This window comes from Vicugna pacos, chromosome 2 (assembly GCF_048564905.1).
Source record: "Vicugna pacos chromosome 2, VicPac4, whole genome shotgun sequence".
Taxonomy (NCBI): Eukaryota; Metazoa; Chordata; class Mammalia; order Artiodactyla; family Camelidae; genus Vicugna; species Vicugna pacos.
The window spans coordinates 12,405,581-12,427,938 of NC_132988.1; the positions used below are offsets into that span (position 1 = coordinate 12,405,581).

At 45.9% G+C, this 22,358-nt stretch overlaps 1 protein-coding gene across 6 annotated transcripts in view; it reads right to left on the reverse strand.

Annotated features, from left to right (window-relative positions):
- The window catches only part of FHDC1 (FH2 domain containing 1), a 39,777-nt gene that overhangs the window by 5,371 nt on the left and 12,048 nt on the right, over positions 1-22,358 (reverse strand). For 4 of the 6 annotated variants that reach the window (XM_072975545.1, XM_072975530.1, XM_072975534.1 and 1 more), the window contains 9 exons: positions 17,789-17,850; positions 17,022-17,124; positions 11,435-11,520; positions 11,247-11,347; positions 8,828-8,898; positions 8,619-8,726; positions 6,781-6,851; positions 4,620-4,737; positions 979-1,143 (listed from right to left, as the gene is read on the reverse strand). In XM_072975545.1, coding sequence (XP_072831646.1) covers positions 979-1,143; positions 4,620-4,737; positions 6,781-6,851; positions 8,619-8,726; positions 8,828-8,898; positions 11,247-11,347; positions 11,435-11,520; positions 17,022-17,124; positions 17,789-17,850 — 885 coding nt within the window. Of the gene's footprint in view, positions 1-978; positions 1,144-4,619; positions 4,738-6,780; positions 6,852-8,618; positions 8,727-8,827; positions 8,899-11,246; positions 11,348-11,434; positions 11,521-13,869; positions 14,750-17,021; positions 17,125-17,788; positions 17,851-22,358 lie in introns of those variants that run through there. The other 2 variants (XM_072975553.1, XM_072975562.1) reach the window with 2 other exon arrangements.

Here is a 22,358-nt window from a genome sequence, read left to right on the forward strand (position 1 = left end):
GGCCTCACGGGCCTATAGAACTCTGCCTGGGAGTGAAAGCCTCAGAAAGAGCCAATTTGGCCTCTACCGCCCACTGCGCCTCCCCCTGCTGACCTCACTGCTTGGACAAGGGAGATGAAACGTGGCCACGGGCTAGGCCCCCTTCTCTTCACTGGACAGAGAAAGGAGGCTTGAGAATTCAACTGACTGTGGGCTCCTCACTCAGGGCTGGAGAGGCATTTGACCAGCCTCTCCAGGAAACTCAGCTATGGACAAATGAGCACTTAAGATACAGGGAAAGGGATGACACACAGGTATTTGGTTCCCTGTGAGCTCCTGAAATGAAGGGATGCTGTTCTGTTTTTAATTGACAGATGAAAGTTTTGTTTGCAAAGCCAAGCCACCCAGAGAGTTTTCCGGCTTCTGCGTGAACTCAGGAATAATTGGAATCGGAGGCTGAGGGGCAGGAAATGTAGCTGCTGTGTTCAGACGGCAGCAGCTCCCTCACTATTTGGGCATTTCGAGCCTGCTTGAGCTGAGGACAGCAAGGGGCCCAGGCTGCCAACCCTTGGCAGTGGCCACGGTGCTCAAAACAGGTGAGAGTGGGCCTTCCCATCACCCCACTGCAAAAAAGGCCTCCCTAAAGGAGGAAACTGTCTGCTGGGAGCAGGGAAGGATCCTCAAAGAGATGTCTTAATGTCGTGACTGCCATCATAAATGAACTCGACAAACAGAATGCTTTCAGGACATCAGAGCGAGTGGCAAAGTAGCAGAGGCAGCCAAGTGCTAGACCCCTGACCGGACGGGACGCTCGGGGCTGAGCTGGCAGAGCACCTTCCCGCCATCCTGACCTCCAGCCACCCGCGCCGCCGGGGCCAGACTCCCTGACCCCGCGCAGCTGCTGAACCACCTTTCCACCGCGGGCAGGGGGCTGGGTCAGGAAGAAGAAAAAGAAAAATCCCCAAAACACAGAAGACGCAGAGCTGCCATCAGCCGTACCTTAACTGCTTTGTTGAACTTGACACAGAAGTCTCTGAAAATCTGAAGGCACTCATCCAGTTTCATGGTCTCCTTGTCTTCACAGAAAAAGTCGATGAGGGTGTGGGCCTCGTCCTGGAGCTCCTGCTTCCAGCGCTGCAGCTCTGTCAGCTTTTCCAGGGCGAACTGCGGGAGAGGACACAGACGGCAGGTGTGAACGGTCGGCCGCCTGCTGCCCAGGGGTCAATCTCAGGTCTCGGAAAAGGGAAGGCTCCCTGCACATCCGATCCCTCAGGGCTAAAAGGAGAATAATTCACCCCAAACAAAACCTCAAGGAAGTGACGTGAACTCCTGGGTGAGGCCTGGGAGCCACAGGAGACCTGGAGAAGGCCACCAACCTAACGTTCCCCTGTAATGTCACCGGAAGTGAGACATACGCGTGCAGTTGGTCTCAGTAAGGAAACCTTGTCTGCCCCGTTCTTCCTTCTCTCACAACCGAGTCTTACACTGGCCAAGAGCCTACTTCAGGGTCCCGGAAGCCACCTGGATTGATGAGTTGTCTGATTCCGAGGTCTGCCTCGTTGAGAGGGAGTCTAAACTTAACCGCAAACAAGCTCTGTCCGGGTCGGCGTCCCCTCCCCCTCACAGGCCTGAAGCCCTCATGCTGGGCAAACGCCCAGCCAGGGCTTCTTGTCCGAGTCAGCGCCGTCTCCAGCCCATGCCTGCCCCCGACCCAGGCCATTCAGTAATCTGGGGTGGACCCGCCACTTTTCTATTAAAACTCCCCGGGAGATTCTGGTGGGTGCTCACGGTTTGGAACTCCTGCCTTATACAAATCCATCCTCTCAACATCCTGGTTTTCTCCTAATTCTTCTATGACACAGCTTCCCAGGCCACTGCAGACTCAATGACGGGGGCAACACAGTGGGGCGGGAAGAGGCTTGCTCTTTCCCCTTTGGGGGTGGGGTCCCCAGGGCCAGGGGCACAGGCACGCGCCCCTGACGGCAGCTCAGTGACAGGAGTGTCGAGCTGAAGTGAGGAAGCCACAGGCTGGAGGAGTCTCAGCCCTGTAGAGACAGTCTTTGGGGTCACGCTGAAGTCTCGGGGTGCTTTCTTAACACTGGGTAATGGGCTTATATGAAGAAAGAATGTATGGAGTATGTGCCCCTACGAAATCACGTAATGATGATTTTTAAAAGGCTTATATTTGAGAAACTTCTCTTCGGGTGGGGGACGGGCCTGGGCCACAGTGAAGCTGCAGGTGGCCCACCCTGGCCAAGAGGAGCAGCTGTGGGAACCCACCACAGAGCTACAGAGAAATTCCGAGAAACCGCGTCCCCTCCCACCCACTCCACACACTATCCCCCTTAAAAGCCCCTTTCTTACACCAAACACATTTGAGAGGTAGCAGGAAACCAAAACTATTTGGGAAATCAAATACCAAAGACCATCTGAGTCAGAGGCCCAAGGCAGCGTTTGCGTTCACGCTGTGTTTTTCTTTACGGAGAGAAGGGCATTAACTACAGGATAAATCTCTGCCTGTCATTCCTGCTCAGGGGGAAAGGTGGATCCCTGCCAAGAACAGCTCAACTGCAGAAAAACAGGACTTTGACAAGAATCTTCATGGGAGCTCGCTCCACCTCTGTGTCTCATCGCTGGACGCCGTGGGGACAGAGACGGTGCCCACACGTGCGCTCTGCAGTCCCCTGAGGACTTGAGAAAGGGAAACATTCTGAATAGGGTCCGAAAAAAATCACCGCACTTGGAGTTATTTGCCCGGAGTTAGTTTCTGAACCCTGCCTTCATGATTAGGGCCACAGACGAAAAAAGCCCAAAGCTACAGTGGCAAAGTCTGAATCACAGATTGCTAGTCGTGGCAGCAAATTCAACTTTCCCTCTCACACCTGTCTGCCCCAGACTGAAGTTCCGAACCAATTCACTTGGTTCTTCTCCCCAAAGGGTCAAAATACCGAAACAGGGCTGTAAAACGTGTTCCTGTCATTGTTCCGCTGGGAAACCTGCAGCGGTTCCCCACGGCTTGGAGCACGAAGGCTTCTCCCTGGGATTCACAGCCCTTCAGGGCCTGACCCTACGGGGAGGGGGGGTGGGGTGGAGGGGGTGGGTAGAGCTCAGTGGTAGAGTGTGTGCTTAGCATGCATGACGTCAGTTCCTAGTACCTCCTAGCACCCTAGGTTCAATTCCGAGTACCTCCACTAAAAATATATACATATATATATACATAAAAAGAAATCTAACTTACCTTAAAAAATTGTATCTTCCCTATTTAAAAAGAAAGCCAATTCTAAAGAGAAAAATAAATAGCTGTGTGGAGCATTTTACTTTCATGACAAAAATGACTACCAGCAAGACGAGCCGAGAGTGAAAACAAGGTTGTCTGTGAAGAGCGGTCTAGGGGTGTGGCTAAGACGGAGCTGCTTTGCATCATGAGCCTTTCTGGACGACTGTTTAGCATAAGGTACTAACGTTTCATATAAGAACTGGGAAATGAGACACTCAGAATCTGCCTCTCACCATAAGATGAGACTGATTTTCTGGATTTGCTCCATTTGTCTCAAGGTGCTTACTTACTGCTGAGTGTTTTCCTAGATCCTGTTAGGTGTTTCTGTAATGGCATTTGATTTGTGTCCCTTGGAGGAAAAAAAAAGAAAAATCTGTGCACTTTTAAGGGAAAGTGAGAGGTTGGCAACATTTGAAAGAAAATACAGAACACGTGTTTAACAAGAATAATAAACTCCCAGCAGAGCCAAACAAAATCAAAGTTCGCCGAGGGGACCTGAAGCTCACGGTATTTGATGAGGCTTCATTACAAGGCAGCGAGGACAGGCTTAGGTTTTGGACCGGCCTTCGGAGCACAGTTCCTTCCTGCCACCTCGGGCGCCTGGCCTCATGAGTTCCAGGTCACCAGTCTCAAAGCACTGGTGAGTAAGGGCACACCATTTCACTGAAGACTGAGAGCATGAAAAGGTGCCACTTTTTTTTTTTAAACGAGGAAGATAAAAGATATATGTCAGGCTCTGTGACTAGTGAGTCATAATGAGCTGTCACAAACACGTCCACGCTGCTGGGTTTGTTGATGTTATTGGGAACAGCTCCCGACACACCCTGCGGGGCTGATGCACTTTGGGCGGTGACAGGCCCCAGCTCTCGCGTGTCCTCCTGCTCTCGCTCTAAAACATGCCACAACGTAGCCTGTGTCTTCAGCAAAATGGGGGAAGGAACAACCACCCAAGTACTCAGGTGTCTTTCAGGATTTTGATGGAACTTCGTTCTGGTGTCCAAAAGTTTGACTGGGAGCCAGGAACTCCTAAACTGGGCTTGAGAACCAAAACCCGAGTGGCCAGGCGTAAGCTGCCAAGTGTATGCACCATCCGTGATACCAGCTCGCTACCGGCGCCATCAGGCAGACGGAGCAGTGATAGAGACCCAGGTCCTAACCAAAGCCTCGGGAATAGACCACATTCAACATCCTGCCAAAAACTGATCCAGCAAAGAATGGGCACTGAAATATCAAGCTCCTTTTACTGACCGAGGGGGAAACTACGCCTGGGAGCTTGCTGCTCCCACGAACACACCCCTGCGAGCAGAACCAGCCTCGGCCAGGCTGCTGGAGATTAGAGGGAGGCCCTGACACACACACACACCTGGAGGAACTCTTCCATCTGCTGACAAAGCTCCCCGTCCGGCTGGATGTTGTCCTTGAGAGATCGCGTCCTGACAAAGAGCGAGTGCAGCTCCGCCTCGGTGTTATCCAGAGACAATCTGCAAGAGGAAAGGGGAGAGTGGGCAGCTGGCACAGGGGGGCCACGTGTCCTGCAAGTACATCAAAGGAGACCCGAGAAACAGAAGAGAGCTCCTGCAGTGGCGTTTACCCACTTCTGTGTTTAGAGCCTCTTCCTATGTTTTTTCAAGAGGCGATTCCTTCCTTAAGACCCATGCTGGTCCATAGAGGGCAGGCTGTAATTTTGGTCTTGCTGGTGAGATAACTAAAAGCAGGGGACCTGTAAAGCTTGTCATAAACTAGGTCTGAACACCTGTGTGCCATCAGCACTGAAGTCCGGCAGCACTCGGGCGTTGATGCTCTCCTCGGGCCGCTAAACGCAAACGCAAACACAAACGCAAAAGCTCTAACTCATGAAAGCAAGGCAGCGCGTGCTGATAACCGTGACATCAATACGGAGATGCGGCTCAGACAACCAGAGTCAGTGCGCTGTGTCTTAGAACTGACACACAGCTCCCGATTCTGCAGAGAAATGGTAGGACTGACGGCCAGGCTTTTGTTACATACGTCAAGCCAAGATTAACAGGGCATGAATGATTTTCTGTCGCCTGGTAAAGTGAAGAGGTGAAACCTAAGTCCAGGTGGCACTCAATTAGCAAATTCATAAATCAAGATGCTTTCAAGCTTCCATTGTTGATTCTAACTTTTCTTTATGCAGTAAAGTCTTCCACCTTCACTGGTCACTGGCATCCGTCTATGATCTCTTTATATTTCTTTTCCTTTCAAACAAATAAACTTCACTAAAGAAGTTTTTTGCTAAGACAAAATCTAGCTAAAGTGACCTGTCTAACTCTGATCAGAAATGGGAAGTGTTATTTCTGTGTCCACAGCTTAGAAACATTTCCATCCTAGAAAGAGGAAAATACATTCCCACACGTTTCTTCTAGTAATTCAAAACCAACACGGTTTACATCTTATAAGAGGCTCATTCTTTGGGGGGCGAACGGGTAATCTGTAAATATGAACTATCAACTGTTCATACCTTTGAACTGATAACCTCACTTTGGGAAAGACATGTTTTCTGTAGTTAGATGTTTACAGTCAGTAACACTGAGACACTGGCTGATGACGGGGCTTGGCTCGAAAAGCTACAGTCCGTGTGTTTATGCATATGGTTCACAGCTGGCCCTACTGGATAGAGTCCCTCAGATAACGAGTGGATGACACGAGCTGGGCTGATACGTGACGTGGGGGCTGGAGCCAGCTCACGGGAGGTGGCTGTGGGTGTGGGTATCTCTCCCCAGCTCCGCATCAGTAATGCCACGTCACGTGGGAGCTTGAGATCAGCCATGGCAACGGTATTTACGCCACGGAAATCAACAGCTGCTGTGAATCAGGACTTCTTGCTTTGAAAAGCTGGTTACTGAACATTTACCACTGATGCCTGGATATTAAGAACACAGAACTCAAAACAGCACATATACACAGATTATAGCTACATCAAAATACACATTTACATTAGGATAAGCAAATTAAAGTGATGTAAATAGAGCTTTATGTTTGGGAGATGCTTTCTCTGCAAAGTTGAGTGACTAACTTAAACCAAAATCCTCCCGCAGCCCTTGGTATGGTTCCAACTTCTTTTAATGCTATAGAAAATAAACGAACCACGTTCTCTTTGAAAGGCATCAGTGATGTATGGCCCTGAAGTCTGACTGATAGACACCAACTCCCAAGGTAACAGGCTGTGTTCTTTGAGCTCTATATTTGGGTGTGGCGGTATTTGAAGTTCTTAATCCATATGTATTTTTTTTCAGGGATGATATTTATTAGAATAGATTGCAATAGGGTTTTTTAGATTAAAAATAAAGATTAATTTTTCAAAACTCCCAAACTCCAAAGGTGCACACACACCTCTGTAAGCAACTGAAAGGAAGGTCTGAGAGTTCAACGAGACAACACTTTTTAAAGTTCAAACTTGAGTCCAGAAGTTGTAAAATATTCATCAGTTTTCAGAAGAAGGCAGTTTAAAAAACAAACAAACAAACAAACAAAACCCTTGATTTCACAATTCTCTTGCTTACCTAGCAGCCTCCTGAACGTGATGCAATTTTTTAGAAAAGTTTAGAAGAACGGCATCTTTCTTTTGGGCTTCCTGGAACAAAAACAGAATTTTCTCTCACTATGTGGGTATAGAACTGGAATTTCATCCACTATTACGGATAAAATTTCCTCAGGGCTTAAAGGAACTATGAAATCACTGTTCCCATGCTTATGCTTGATACATTCAAAGCAATTCCTGGAGACATGGACTTTTATTCTCATTTTCTTAGTAAGATTTACCAGATTTACCAGAACTCTTGTACTCTGAAGAAACACTGAGCGACTGACATGAAATACTATTCGTGTGCAAGAAAACTCAGTGGAAGGAGGTGGGGCTCAGCAGGGCCCTGGGTTCCTAAGAGAAGCCGATATATCCTGCTTAGACACCACCCATACCTCCGAGTACTCTCGCCCATGACCGAGATACCTTCAGCTGTTAAACCAGTTTGCAAAGTGAGTTTAATCAGAAGGTACACAGGCCACGGAGGTGCTGGAATTCTTCGCTGGTTCAGAGGGTGCGAGGAAGGCAGGTATGAAGGGAGCAATTACAAACCTGGGAAACCTCCCCACACGGGCAGAGACCAAGTTACACAGAGCACCGTGATGCAGGGACCTAAAAGGGCAGCCGGGAGGTGGTGCAGGCCATGCGCAGTGAGCAACACATTTTCTGGTTTTAACATCCTGAAAACTAACTCTTAAACTTGCACTGAGTTCAATGTGCCCTCTGTCTTCTGAAGAATCCAGTGATAACAGTGTGGATTATTTACGGAGCGCTTACTGGATTCTGAACACTGAGCTAATGAGCACTTTATGGATTTATCTCCCTCCGCCCTCTTAATTACCTAGTTTTGAGGTCTCACTAGCCCTCATCATTAGATGGAGAAATTGAGGATCTTAAGGATTAAGTAACGTGTCTGAGGAAGTACAGCCTGTAAAGGACAAGCCAAAATCTCCCTGTTCTGATCCATTCTGAAGCTCACACCTGAAACACGCAGGCAACACGACTTTCTTCCCAGGTTAAGTTCTGGCTACGTGATCGCTGTCAAAACAGCCAGGAGATTCAGGGAAGGGAAAAACAAATCAGCATGACTCTCTATGTGAGACAATTTAACAACAGAGAGAGAACTGTCCTCGGCTGATCTTTCACTTTGTCACTAGTTATTTTGGTGTCACACAGACCCAGTCAAAGGTGGAAGTGATGAACCCAAACCCATGCGAACGGCAGGGCACCCCAACCCACAGTTCACAGAGGCAAGAGTGGAAGTGAGCCTCTCCTGGCCCTGACTCCGTCACCTTTTACATATAACTGGTCAGAAATCTACCCAATTCAACACCAGGGATGTGTCAACCTTTGGGCTCTACTCTCCATCCCGGTGGCCATTAGTCTGAAAAAAATACTTAACCTCACCCAACAATTCTCACCAACTTCCACCAGGAGGTAGCCTGTTGTTTTCTCCCCACTCTAAGCCGTCCTCTACGTTGCCTCATTTTCCTAGAAGCAAAAACCCACCTGGTCCTGCCACGATGCTGTATAAAAACTTCTGTTGGCTCCCCATTGCTAAAGCGTGAAATCCAAATTCCCCAGCTTTAGGATTTGAATCCTTCATAACCTGGCTTCACCAACCACCCTGCCTCCCACCCCTGAGTGCCCCCTCCATGTCCCTCCAGGCCTGTAACGCCAGGGGCAGCTCAGCTCAGGAATCTGTGAATAGAAACCTTCCCTGACTCTGTCTGATGCCGCCTTCCCCCTGCGAAAGCCCTCACTGCCTCCAGGGGATCTCACGTCTGTTCTCTCTCTGCACGAATCCCTTCCACATACCTGTGCAACAAAGTGCAGGAGATTCATCCCGGGTTTGTTTGCTTTTGTGTCTGCCAATTTGAGCAAAGAAGACAGTTTAAATCCTACCGCATTGCCAGCGTACCCTCCCTGAAGAAGACAAATCGGAAGAAAAAAAATATGCATATACCTTTAGACAGACAAATAAAGTTGGAAATTCAACATTTTTCAACGCTTTGAACTTTACTTACTGCATTCATGATGTTTCCTGCCTGCAGCACCAAGTGTAAGATCGAATGTAGCTCCTCACACGACATCAGCTCTGTCAGAAAGAACACACCACCTCAGAGAAGCCTTCAGCTTAAACACACAAAAGACAGTGACCACATCCAAATTCGAGTGTGTCTGACACTAGCTTTGACTCTAAACTGTGTAAGAGATTGACACAAAGTAGCACATTCTATAGTACACCTAGCGCACCCCTGGCTACTGGCTGAGGCATGCCCTAGCGTTTAACGGGGAATCAAATACGTGTGACACTTAAGAATCACAAAGTACTTTGATAACGAAAATTTTCAAGTAGTGGCAACTACAAAAGCCTATGAAAAGCAGCACACTGTGTTAACAGGAATAATTTCTCAGCAGTTATTTTTTAATCCTTTATATCCTTTGAGGCTTTATTTATGAACTATGAAAATGAATAGTGAGAAACATTTTGCTTAGCCAATGAGCTATGAGGAGATAAAAAATAAACAGGCTGGGGGTGGGGGGAGGGTATAGTTCAAGTTGTAGAGCGCATTCTTAGCAGGCATGAGGTCCTGGGTTCAATCCCCAGTACTTCCTCTAATAAATAAATAAGTAAGCCTAATTACCTCCCCCACCAAAAAAACAAAACAAAACAAAAACAAAAACAAAAAACAAAAAACCGGCTGGGATGACATGTAAATAACTTGCAAAACCCCAACCCTTAGAGGCAGGTACCCAGAGAATCTTTCCATTTTATTCAAAACGGCATTTCATTTGGATTGACCTAAAGGTTTAAAAAGGAACTTATTATTGTCATATATTGGTAAACTAGTTCTTTAAACAAAAAATCTTTTGTACACACCCTTATGCAAATAAACAATACTGAAAATTGTTAATATATTTGAAAAGCTAAAAAAATTTTTTTAATTATTAAAATTACAGTATATACAGATAATAAAATGTCCCCTATGGTATTTTTAAGTTAATATTTTCCATTAAGTCTGGTATTACTTAAAAAAAATTATACTTGGATCACTGCTGATAGGTGCTATCTAAGAAGGCCAGGTTTTGAAGGGTAACCAGATAAGAAATGTTTCCACCATGCCCACAAATTTGTATTGCTCAGTATGAAAACATATTCTTCCACCTTTATTTGAACAGGAGAAACAGTCCTTTCAAAGCTGTTGCTTTAGGCTTGGTATAGGAAGAAATTTATAAAGGCCTCTACACTGAAAGAAGAAAATGTTTAATTTTTGGTCTCTTAAAGAAAATATGATGAGCTGAAGAAAAAAATACTTAATCTCAACACAGGTCAGAGCAACTCAACAGGAAAACCAAATAGGAATAGACATTCTACCACAATGACAGAAAATGACAAAGAAGAAATCAGGCCGGTGATTCCAACTGATGAACGCTAAGAATCTGAGGGTCAGGGAGCGCCAGAGACTCTGCCTTGGAGACAGAAGGAGGCGAAGGCACTGGGCGGGCATTCTCAGTGCCACGGACGCCAGAACGCAAGGTCCCAGCGCACGCCATGAGACGCTGGGCAGGCTGAGGAGTCCACCCAAGGGGGCAAGCAGAAATTTGGCCCGTTGTTCAAAGAACCGGAAATGGCGGACTCGCCCCTCTCAAATGTTGACTAGCCCACCAGATGTTCAGAGTCTGGAGGGGCAGCGGGTGGGAGAAGACACCACTGGACAGAAACACCAGGAACCCCGGGCTGAAGAGTCACCGAGGTGCCCGGGGAGGAGTCAAGAGGGAATGAGGTCGGCTTCCCCTAAAGCAGGGTCCCAGCCACCAACAGAGGCCAGAGCAGGGGCAGAGACATGCAGCTGGCCCAGGGGCCCAGGGGCCCAGGCTGGAGCATGCACCTCCATGCACACACACCACACACACAAATACAAACACATCACACACCAGACACACACACAGAAAGCTAATCCAGGAGAGGAACAAGAGCGAGCTCCAGCAAGGTTTACTCCTAAGCGTCAGTTGAAAGAAACCTTTTATGGGAAGATAATATGCTAATTAATTGATTGATTGGTCAATTAATTAAACTAATTACTCAGGGGAGGAGGAAGCAAACGGATATAAACCTTAAATGCTATCCCTGGTAATATCTCATTTCCCTTTTTATCAGAAGTAGAAGTTTCCATATCTAATTTTTCAACTGAATAATTTTTTAAAAAATAAATTGCTTGGGGGGAGGGTCTAGCTCAGTGGTAGAGCATGTGCTTAGCACACATGAGGTCCTGGGTTCAATCCCCAGTACCTCCGCTGAAAAACAAACAAATAAATAAAAATAAATAAACCTAACTACTGCCCCCCAAAAATAAAAAAAATAAAAATTAATTTTAAAAAAGAAAAAAATAAACTGCCCCTAAAATAAAAACAAGTCACATGATGCATCATATATTTACTGACCTTGTATAGCAGTTCTAAGAATAGTTATATCTGTGTATAGAGCAGAACAGGAAGGTAAAAATTCTTTCTTTAGCACCATGGCTTCAATTCGAAGTGAATAGCTGAAAAATAAAAAGTAAAACTGTCGAATCTGATGTCACTGATTTAAAAACCTTATTCCGCAAAGCACAGTAATCAATGATCCTTACTTTGGCACCTGAATTAAGCAGTGCAGAAAGGAGTCTGCCAGGGACAGCTTGGCCACGTCGCCACTAAATGCTTTTAGTTTCTTGATCTAAAAGACAAAAGGAAAAAGGGTCAAGTGAAAAAGGACAAATAATTAAAATGTAACAGAACACTAAACTTCATCTTCGAATTCCTTTAAGAAAGTAAGGATTTCAGTGCTAAGTTCAAATTGATATGAGCGTGGACCTAAGAAAAGACGGAAAAGGGAATCATTACATCCACTACTTTGTTTTTTAAAAGAAAAAAAAACTAAACAAGCAAATTAGGGAGAGGAGAGCTGTGTCACTTATGTGGGGATAAAACAATCGCAAACAAGCCAAAGAGCTGGAGCCACTGGACTCCTCGGGGCGGGCACTAACGGCAGGTTGAAAAAGGGTCGGTTCTAAGGATGGGAATTTTTTCTGAGTTATAATCTGGAAGGGAGATCCCTGTTTGGAAAAAGAAGCAACTGGACAGTCACTACAGCAAAGTCTGAGTCATAAATGAACAATCTTATTATTTGGAGTATTTTGGATACGAGACTTAGACAGGGGTGGATGCTGGGCTGTCTAACAGAGACCTTAATTCTCTGAGGTCAAGTCCCGCTTCACATGCAGCAGCTTTACAGGAAGGGGCCACTTGTGCTGAGGTGAGGACACAGTGGCTCTCCAGCAGGAAGATAAAAAGGAAAACCACTTAAATAATTCAAAGATCAATGTCAAGATTTTCCCCTAAGAAAAAAATCAGGGAATAAAACAGCGTGTACAGTAGGCTCCCACACCTACAAATTCAGAAAAGAGGTGTCTGCTATGCCCCGACCCTCCACATACCCTCTGCAAACCCAGGAACAAGGCGGGAGGATATAGCTCAAGTGGGAGAGCGCATGCTTAGCATGCACGAGGTCCTGGGTTCAATCCCTAGTGCCTCCTCTAAAAATAAAGAAGTAAATAAGCCCAATTAGTTCCCTCCCCCACCAAAAAAAAAAAACCCTAAATAAATAAATCACTCTTCAAACACAGGAACAAGACGAGCCAGGTGTCTATACAAGCTGTTGGAGCACAGTCATGATCATTTGCTTCTGCAGCTCCTTTTTATTTCCCAAATTTTCCCCAGTGAATGGGTACTACTTTTGTTAAAAAATGACACTAAACTAAAAGTTCTTAAACTCACAAATATTCTTTCAGCTGTAGTAGAGGGAAAGAAAAGAGTTCTGACATAGGAATCTAGCCAAACAGCTAGCAGGTAGGGATGGAGGCAAAGAGAAAGTTCTCAAACTGCATCAGAGAGCAAGACGTGACTTCCCCATACAGAAGCTGGGACCAACCCGATGGCAAAAGCACATCTCCGTTCACGGTAGTACAGTCTTCCAACAAAAACCCTGTATGGTAAGCAGCATCTTCAGACTACCCGTGTAAAGCTGATAGCCTACCCTCGCACTTACATTTTCTGTTATTTTTAATAAAGCTTTCGCTCTCCCATGCCCTGGATTATGTTAGGTGCCCTTACAAATAACATGATTCTTAAACCTCTTGAAAAATAGGAGGTAACAGTGCAAAAACAAGGAGGACGGGGTATTTGCGAAGATCCACAAACTGAATTATCTTTATCAGTTATCTGAAAATACCCCCATGTGAGCGTGCAGATGCACACCCTGGTATTAAGTCTGGGCCTTACGATGACATTTCCCCCCACGTCAGCAGAAAACAGCCATTTATAGAAATGCATTATTTCCTCTCCCTGTAGGGCCCCGAAGTGAATTTTCTGGTTTCAGCCTTACTACATTTAAGGGCAGATGGAACTTCTGGATTAGCTAAACCCAAATCAGTGCCTAGTTGCTGGACTGAGAAAGCCACAGAATGAAGTCTGATCCTTTCTGAACCAGAGTTGAACGATTCACCATATATGGGCAGGGGGAGAGAGGGGCTGTGCCTTGCAGAAGACCACATATGTAGCACGGGCAGGACTTCTGAGAACTGCGGCACGGTTTCCTGTCTGAAGCGTAACAACAGGTCATGTTAAGTACACTTAGTAGATATTTCTATTAAACATGTGCTGAACTGTAAATGAACAATGATTAATCGCCTTCACTTATATAAAGAGTGAAAAATGTTTGTGGAGTTCAAGAGGACGGTGATACTAAAGATAGTCTGTGACTTCAATGCCGTGTATACGGTTCTTAATTCCATTTCAAAATGAGATTTATGTTCATTAAGAGGGATTACTGTGCCTTCACAGTGAGGGAGGTAAAAAAGAGAGGTGGACAAACCCTGTAATTATTATGCATTCTCATCATCATCAAAAAGCATTTATCAAACGATGTCAGGCATCATTTTCTTGGCTGGGCCAGCCGACTCTCATTACGACCTGGCTGTGCCCGGTTTCTGTCCTAACAGCAAACGGCACGCTTCTTAAGACTCACACATTCCAAAGGGCAGGCCTCCGTCATGCAGTCTAATTCCACTCACATGGCCTTGAAACAGCAGGCATTCCCGCCGACAGACCCAGCCAAGAGGAGACTCTGGGGCTTCCTCCTCTCCCGGGAACAGGGCAGACAAGGAAGGGAAGAGTGAGGTAAGAGACATGCCAGAGGAGGCAACGCAACCTGCTTCCAGAGAACAGAAGTTCCACCTTCCAGCCCTGTGTCCCCAACAGACACTGAGCTGGCGACAGGGGACCAGCGCCAACGGAGGGAAGGGCTCCTTCCCACGACCGCCTGCTCCCTGTCAAGCCCCATCTCCGGCCCTGGTGCTTTGATTTCTGGGTTCACCTTCTCCCTCTGTGAGTTTGAAGCAAGATGAACAAAGACACCACATAAAAGCTTTGTGGTGAAGGGCAGAGAAATCCTGAAAACAACTTCCCGTGGGGTGAGCCTGCCAGCTGAGCCGGCAGGAGAGAAAGGGCCATTTCCAATCATAATTCCAGCGTGCTGATGAGATGACGCTGCAATCCTGAGTGACGCTCTCCTCACCAGTGCGCTGTGCGCGCGGGAGGGGATGCGGGGCGGGGAGGCCACAGGGGCGGGGCTCTGAGAACCCTTGGCCTTCCTTCCTTGAAGGGAGCAGTGGACTGCAGCCCAAGGAACAGCTCTGGAGTCGGACAGACCAGGGTTCAAACCCACCGTCCTCCAGGCCTCTCAAATCACATGACACTAGACGAGCGTTGGCTAACCTGGATGAGCCTCTGCTTCTCATTTATTGACTTTGTGTGGGCCAGGCACTGGGCCAAGCACTTGGTGGCCTCCAGCTCAGTCCAGAGTCTGGAACACGGGGCACTCAAGCAATGTTCAGTCCCTCCTCGTGCTAAAAATGAGCACAGAACGTTACCCTACAGGTGTAGCAATGCGCAGTTACACGGACATTGCTGCATTTAGCAGCGTATTTCTGCCACATTCCTAAAACTCTCTCACTTGGCCCTACCTCCTCCTTGGCCTCATCTCCAGCCTCTACTCTCCACCCAGGACTGCAGGGTCAGCCTTGGGTCCGGGTGGGGCCAGTGGGCGACCTGCACTCACAGCAAAGCCAGTCCGTGCCTGCAGTGGCTGTGGTCATGAGGTGGCTCCCTCTGCCAGCACACACACCCCAGGGTGGTGTAGGGAGGGGTGCCAAGCGGCCCTGGGGACTGTCAGGGTGTTTCTGCTGAGGGAAGCTCCCGGTGGAGTTTGGAGGGTGTGGTGAGCCAGAGCCAGGCGTCAGTGATGTAAACCAGCAGGAGTGTGACCCAGCTGGTCAGACAGTCAGACGAGGATGGCCCTGCAGCAGGAGGCTGATGGGCTGCTCCAGGGGCCAGGAAAGCAGTGCAGGGTCCCAGGGCAGGGTTCCATCTCTGCAGGACACCGTGTCCGGGCTCAGCTAACCGTCTGGGGCAGAAAGAGCCCCAGGGTCCTGGGCAGCGCTGGGATGGGTTTTAGTCATCATTCCCTTAACCGTCTCTTCCCTTTGAATTACATCCTACACACAACTCAGAAAACAGGGGTCTTTAAAACAGGAGCAATGTGACAGGTAACCGGCTTCTCTGAAAGACCTGTGAGCCTTCCACTGCCTTTGCATTCTCTAATTGCCTGTGATTTTTAAGTTAGAAATGAAGACATAAAGGAAACTACATTTAGCCTCCTCCCTCTCATGGCAGGAAGCCGGCAGCCTCCCTCATGCCTGACTTCCACTTATAATCGGAAATTGAGGGCTCTGTTAGGACTGGGTACCAGGAGGAGGCATGGAAGCACCCAAGTACGAATAAGGTTTCTAGAGCAACTCAGTTCATTAAACCCTACCCATCCTAATAAAAGACTCTGAGTACACCTGAAACAAGCACACTATTGTAAATCAACTATACTTCAATTTAAAAAAAAATGTTTGGAACACCCATTCTTCACATAAAAGATTAAAGAGTGTTCTGTATATAGGATCCAGGGTAAATTATGATCTAATGTACCTTTCCCTCAACTCTTTAAGACCCTTTACTGACATTAATACACACCATTAATTAATCTGGGCTTTGGTAACTTACAATTAATTTGCAAACAGAAAACCCGAGGTGGAGAGAGCAGCTCAGGTTATTAGATATACCCGGAATATCCAGTTACCCACTAAGATCCTCAATCTGACATTGTGTGTTTATCAGTGATGGGAAAGAAAAAGCAGAAATATATTTCTCTTGTTGTTATTAATGACACTAAAGGCAAGATCCATAAATTATGTCTGGGAAGAGGAGCAGGGAGGGAAGAACCAGCAGTACGTGTAAAAGGGTCACTTACGCATTTTACTTTGTAAGATTCTGCATTATTCAAATGTTTATAAGCCTAGGTACAAGCCTAGGAGTTCACGTAACTTCTTATTGAATTTTTCCACAGGTCACTTCTTCATAAATAGACAATATCACAGTTCTGGAAGCTTTTACAGAACTGTTTTTCTATTTTTCATTCTGTCACACTACTAATCATTCAAAAACTCAGTTAAATCAGCCCCCCACCAAAATCCGTAACTTCATTTATTTGTATCGTGGTACTCTATTGTTATCACAGCATTCTCCACCTTTCAGTCAATTATATAGACAACAGTTATTAAAAGTTTACCTACCCCTCCAGTTTTTAGAGCATCTTTATTCCAAAGTGGTTGCTTTTTCTTTTCTTTTCTTAAAGTTTACATGTTATGAAACAAGCCCGGGTACACCCTAGGCAAAGATCATCCTTAGACGACAGAAAAGGGAACTAAAATTTATTGAGCTCCCATGTGCCAAGTACCAGGTTGGATGCATGACATGACTAGGGTTTAATCACCTCGACAATCCAATGAGGTAAGCGTCGTTAGCCTCACTTTACAGGTGAGGAAATTAAAGTTCACAGGACTTGAGAATCTTGCCCAACTTTCTCAAGTAAGGGATGAGCTCCACTTTTAACCTAGCTTCTCAAATTCCATAACCCATACTCTTCCTACTGGGTAACTTTCTGCTGTTATGAGAGAAAACTCTGGCTCTGAGTAGGAGAGTGCCCTTCCCATGTGAGTTCCGACATTCCTAAAACTATTAAACTTTCATCATCACTCCTAACATCTGAAACTCATGCCCCAAATTCCTTACCTCCTCTGACTCTGGCAAAAGCTTCAGAAACTCCCGCAATGTCTCTGATCCATAATGCTCACTCTTTCCTTGATGAATATCTTCTACAATGGACGGAGGAGACCTTGAAAAGACAGTGATCAGATTCCAGGTCACATGTGCTGGAGTGTCAGAAACACAAGCCAGTGGAAATTAAAACAAATCACCTCCACCCTTCTTCCCATCCCACCTCCTCCCCAGTCTGATGGGCGGTCTTGTGTCAGCGATCGTAACAGACTCACTGCCAGGGAAAGCGGGAACCCTGGTATACCAGAGGTCCTTTCCCCCAGAAAACCATCCTCGGGCCTCCGAGAGAGGTCCAGGTGGCAGCCGCCCCTGGAGGCTTCTTTGGGAGAAGAAAAGCAGCTCTGTGGAACCCCTGGAGCCAGGGCCCGCTCTTTTCCGCTTTAGAACACCTGAATTTAACCACCGTTTGACTCGGCGGTCCAGCCTCCACTCACGGGACAACGCCACAGATGAATTTATAAATTCCCTGACGTGCTGGACTTGAATAGACATCCCAGGGCAATTCTCCCTGGACTCCAAGCCACAAGATTGTGTTTTTATGACAGTAAACAGCAGAAAGTGCCACACACTTGGGGACTCATCAAGCCATGCGTCTAAAAACAGCCTGAAGGTATGAGGAATGGCTTTCACTCATCAGAATCTGCCTTTCAGCTCACACCCACGGACTCTGATGCTGACAGCAAGGACGTGACAAAAGTTTCAAATGTGTGCAAAAATCTTACTTCTTAAACTGCTTAAGAAATATCCCAATGTTCATGTTCCGTTTTGCATCCAAGATGGTAATCTGGAAAAAAATAGAGACACGTAAGATTATTAAAACACAAATAAAAAGAGTTGGAGGGAAGAAGAGAATTAAAATTTATCAAAATACAACACTGATTTTAATGTATAAGAGAATAATTCCCACTATGTAAATCTAGAGATTAACTGATATACCTAATATAGTTTTATGAATATCAAAATATTATCATCTCCCCAACTTTCTGCAATGACATATTTTGTTAACTGTAATACTTACACATATCTAATTTAATATTGTATAATTTACATAAATTATATTAAAATTTTCTAAATTTTGCAATTTCCTCTTAGAATTATACACCCCACAATAAAACACTCCAATTTGGAAATAGATGTCTCAGCATAGCAAGAATCATATGAGATTTGAACTCTGAAGATATTGCAGAATGAATCCCAACCCTGATTTAGGAATGTAAAAGGACCAATACTGTTACTTTTAAAGATGTAATAACATTCTTACTATTTTTCTAAAGGAAAATTTTATTTTCATTGAAAAAGAATATGTATGTCCTACAGCCCTTTTAGGAGGAGGTAAGACAGTGCCCTACACTTTACTCAGAATTTAAAAAGGAAAACTCTTGTGCTGTATTTCCCCAAGTCTAAGATGCATTTTTTTTTTGTCATGTGAAGATCTCTGCAATCAGGATGTGTCTTGCAATACATGCATCATCTTTGATTTAATGAAATATGGTGGCTATTCTAAGGTACCCGCTAAACCCAGATTTTTGCTGCAATAGATTTGGGCTGTTTAAAATTACAGTAGTTCCCCCGTTTCCACAGTTTCATGTGAGTGAAACAGTTTATTTACCCCAGTCAGCTGAAGTCCAAAAACATGAAATGGAAAATTCCAGAAATAAACATTTCATAACTTTTAAATTGTGTGCCTTTTGAGTGGAGTGATGAAAGCTCACGTTTCGTGATGAGAGTGTATCCTGCATATGGTGCCCCTTAGTCACTTATTGGCCATCCTGGTTATTGGGTTATTGTCGTGGTATCACAGTGCTTGTGTTCAAAAGACCCTTATTTTACTAATAATGGCCACAAAGCATGAGAACAGTGATGCCGGCAATTCAGATGTGCCAAAGAGAGGCTGTAAAGCGCTTCCTTTAAGTGAAAAGGTTGGAGTTCTCGACTTAATTAGGAAAGGAAAAAAACTGTATGCTGAGGCTGCCAAGATCTACAGTAAGAACAAATCCTCTATCCATGAAATTGTGAGGAAGGAAAAAGAAATTCATGCTAGTTTTGCAGGTGAACCTCAAACTGCAAAAGTTACAGCCACCGTGCATGATGAGTGCTTTGTTAAGATGGAACAGGCATTCAGTTTGTACAATAAGATATTTTGAGAGAGAGACCACATTCACTTAACTTTCATTGCAGTATATTGTTATTGATGAAATAAAAATTCACATTCTAAGGCAAATCAAGGAAAATTTAAACATAAACATTCTCTCCCTTTGGCCTCCTCTCTTCTCTTTCCTAAGCACCATGTATCTGCCTTGTGCATCGACCAAACCTCCCCATCGGCAGAAATACCTGCTCAGCCATTAAGAGCAACATTTTCCTGTCATCAACAAGATAACTTCTTAGGAGATAACCTTCTTCTTAATCTTGTAAGAGGCCACCATGACCGATGACCCACTCTCGCTTGGTACGGGCAGATCTGGATTCTGTAAATTGTCAACATGTCATTTAATGTACGGCCCTCTGTCTCAAAATGTATATAACTGTGCTTTCATCTCAAATGGGCAAAACAGTTCTCAGACCTTTCTGAAAGGCTGTTTCCGGGTGACAGTCCTCATTTTGGCTCGAATAAAATTTTCAATTTCTTTCTTAGATGGACTGATTAATGTCTGGTCATCGACATTATAACTGTTCTATTTTACTATTCCTTATTGTTGTTAATCTCCTACTGTGCCCAAGTGCTAAATTAAGCTTTATCATAGTTACATATCTATAGGAAAAAGCACAGTACAGATCCTCCTCAATTTATGTCCCGATAAACCCATCGTAAATTGAAAATGTGGAAAATGGACTTAAGACACCTACCGTCACAGCTTGGCCCAGCCAACTCAGAATGTTTACATTAGCCTGCTGTTGGGCAGAACCATCTAACAGAAAGCGTACTGTATAACAAAGTGCTGAATGGCTCATGTAATTGACTGAATACTGTACTGAAAGTGGAAAACAGGTTGCCAGTGAATCGGCTGTTTATCCTCATGATCACGTGGCTGCTTGGGAGCTGCCGGGCCACCCCTGTTCAGCATCACGACAGCGGACTGGACTGCCTATGGTTAGTCTGGGAAAGGATCAAAACTCAAAATTCCAAGCACAGTTTCTACTGAATGCCTGCTGCTTTCACACCGTCGTAAAGTTGAAAAATCTCAAGTCGAACCATCACGGGACAGTCTGTAGATGCAGGGTTTGGTACTATCCACGGTTTTAGGCATCCACTGGGGGTCTTGGAACGTACCCCCCCCCCCACAGATAAGGGAAAACCACTGTGATAACCTGGAAGGGCTTTATCAGACTAGAAATAAGACAGAAACTTTCTTTGGGGAGGTGGGTGCTGTTACATACAGAAGCCATTTCTTCGAAAGTAAATATCCAAGATACATGGAGGAAAGATAACTTTAAAAGCCTGCAATTTTTCCCATTTGTTTTTTGGAAAAGGGAGACTAGCTAAAATGGGAATGTTGTCATAATGTCTTTCCTTCCAAAAGTATGTGATTCATTGTGAGCAAAAAAGAATCAGGTTTCAGATGAAATTCCTGATCTCTGGGCCTGCTTCTAAGTTTATAAGCAGCAGCAAAGACTGTTAACCAAAGTTAATGGGACTTCCTGGCTACAAGGTTAAATTTTTACAAGAGTATGGCTGCCTTCTTTTGAAGACTAATCTTAAACAATCACATTATTTACTATCCTAGGGGTTTATTTCATGTTAACACAATCACCTGCCAGCCATAAAATAAACTCCCAAGCTAAAAGAACAGGCTCCTTCTTGGATTACAGTTCAAGTTCGGTGTGGAGGGAGGGGAGAGGAGGGGGGAAAGAAAGGGTGAGAATAAAACCTGTCAAACTCAACATCCTTTAAGAAGAAAGCTCATACCAAAAAGAGGAATCTAAATTTAAGACAGAAAACGATGTGCTTATCATAATCCACAAATTAAAAGCCACAAGTAAGAGCTTGTATATTGACCTGGCTATATACACATCCGAAGAGCTTTCTCTGCCCTCTCTTCTACTTGGAATGGAAAAAAAAAAACAAAGAAACTTTTTTAATATTGCTTTCACTAAATTACCACCTCCTGCTATAGTTAACCCTTGATGGCAGTACTCTCCTCCCCGCCCCTACACCCCAAGCCCCACCTTTACCCTCTTCACCCCTCGCCCTCTGGGACTCTGTACACACAGCCTAGACCCACCACTATTGTTGCCGAAAAAGTGATGGAGAAGTTACTTATATTGTCCCTATTTGACAGATAAGGACACTGAGCCTCAGAGGTGTCATTTTATACCTTCCCCAAAGCAGTACTAGAACTGAAAGGCTCCTGGGTCTCTCTGGTTCCTGTTCACTCTAGTTCTTGTGACTTCCAACATCGCTGAGGATATAGGAACACAGACAAGTAGGGAGTGGTCCTCCCCCAGCCTAGGATTCACATTGGGGCATTTCTCCAGGAACTGGGGCAGATCTGTAGGGAGCCATCCACAGGGCCTGGCCAAGTCCCCTGGGGACCCCAGAGCTGTATCTCTGAGATGAAGGGCAGAACGCACGTTCCCTCCAGCTCAGACGGCCACCAGGCGTGCAGCTCTGGGCCACCAGGGACAGCCCTCCACGCTCAGCCCCAGGAGGGTGGGGGCACCACACGTGGGGCAGCCGCTGTCTCTGCAGCCTGAAGCAAGGCTTCAGAAACTGCTCACTAATTTAAGAGAATCCAGCAGTACTCCTAAGGAAGAACCTGGGCTGGCCATCGCTGAGCACCTGAAGGGCAGGAGAAATCCCAGCGCCTCCTCCGAACAGCAGGAAAGTTAGACCACTGATAAGGCGGCGGGGACAGTGCCCTTCTCTCTGGCATCCTCCACTCTGCCAGGTGCGCGGGCCGTCTCCTCCTCATAGGTCATCCCGCCTGAACCTTCTAAAGCACTGTTACAAAACAGTCCTTGAAAGAGGGTTATCGCTACGCGTGTAAATTAGCTTATCTTACTTCCCAAAGGCTTGCCGCCGGTTCAGGACCAGCAGTTCAGAAACCCAAGCGTGTGGGACTGGTGATGCTCTGAGTCACTTCCAGCGACGGACTCCGCAGGGACTCGCTGGCTGCACAGGCTGAGACAAACGGCCCCAAGAACAGGGATGAGCAGACCTGGCCCCCGCCCTCCCCATCAGTTCAATCAGTCCACATCTACCTTGCGGGACGGCAGGCCTGCCGAGGCAAGTACACTTGGCATGTACAGAGCTCTTGACCTTTCCCATTAAAGGCCCACAGAGGGGTTATG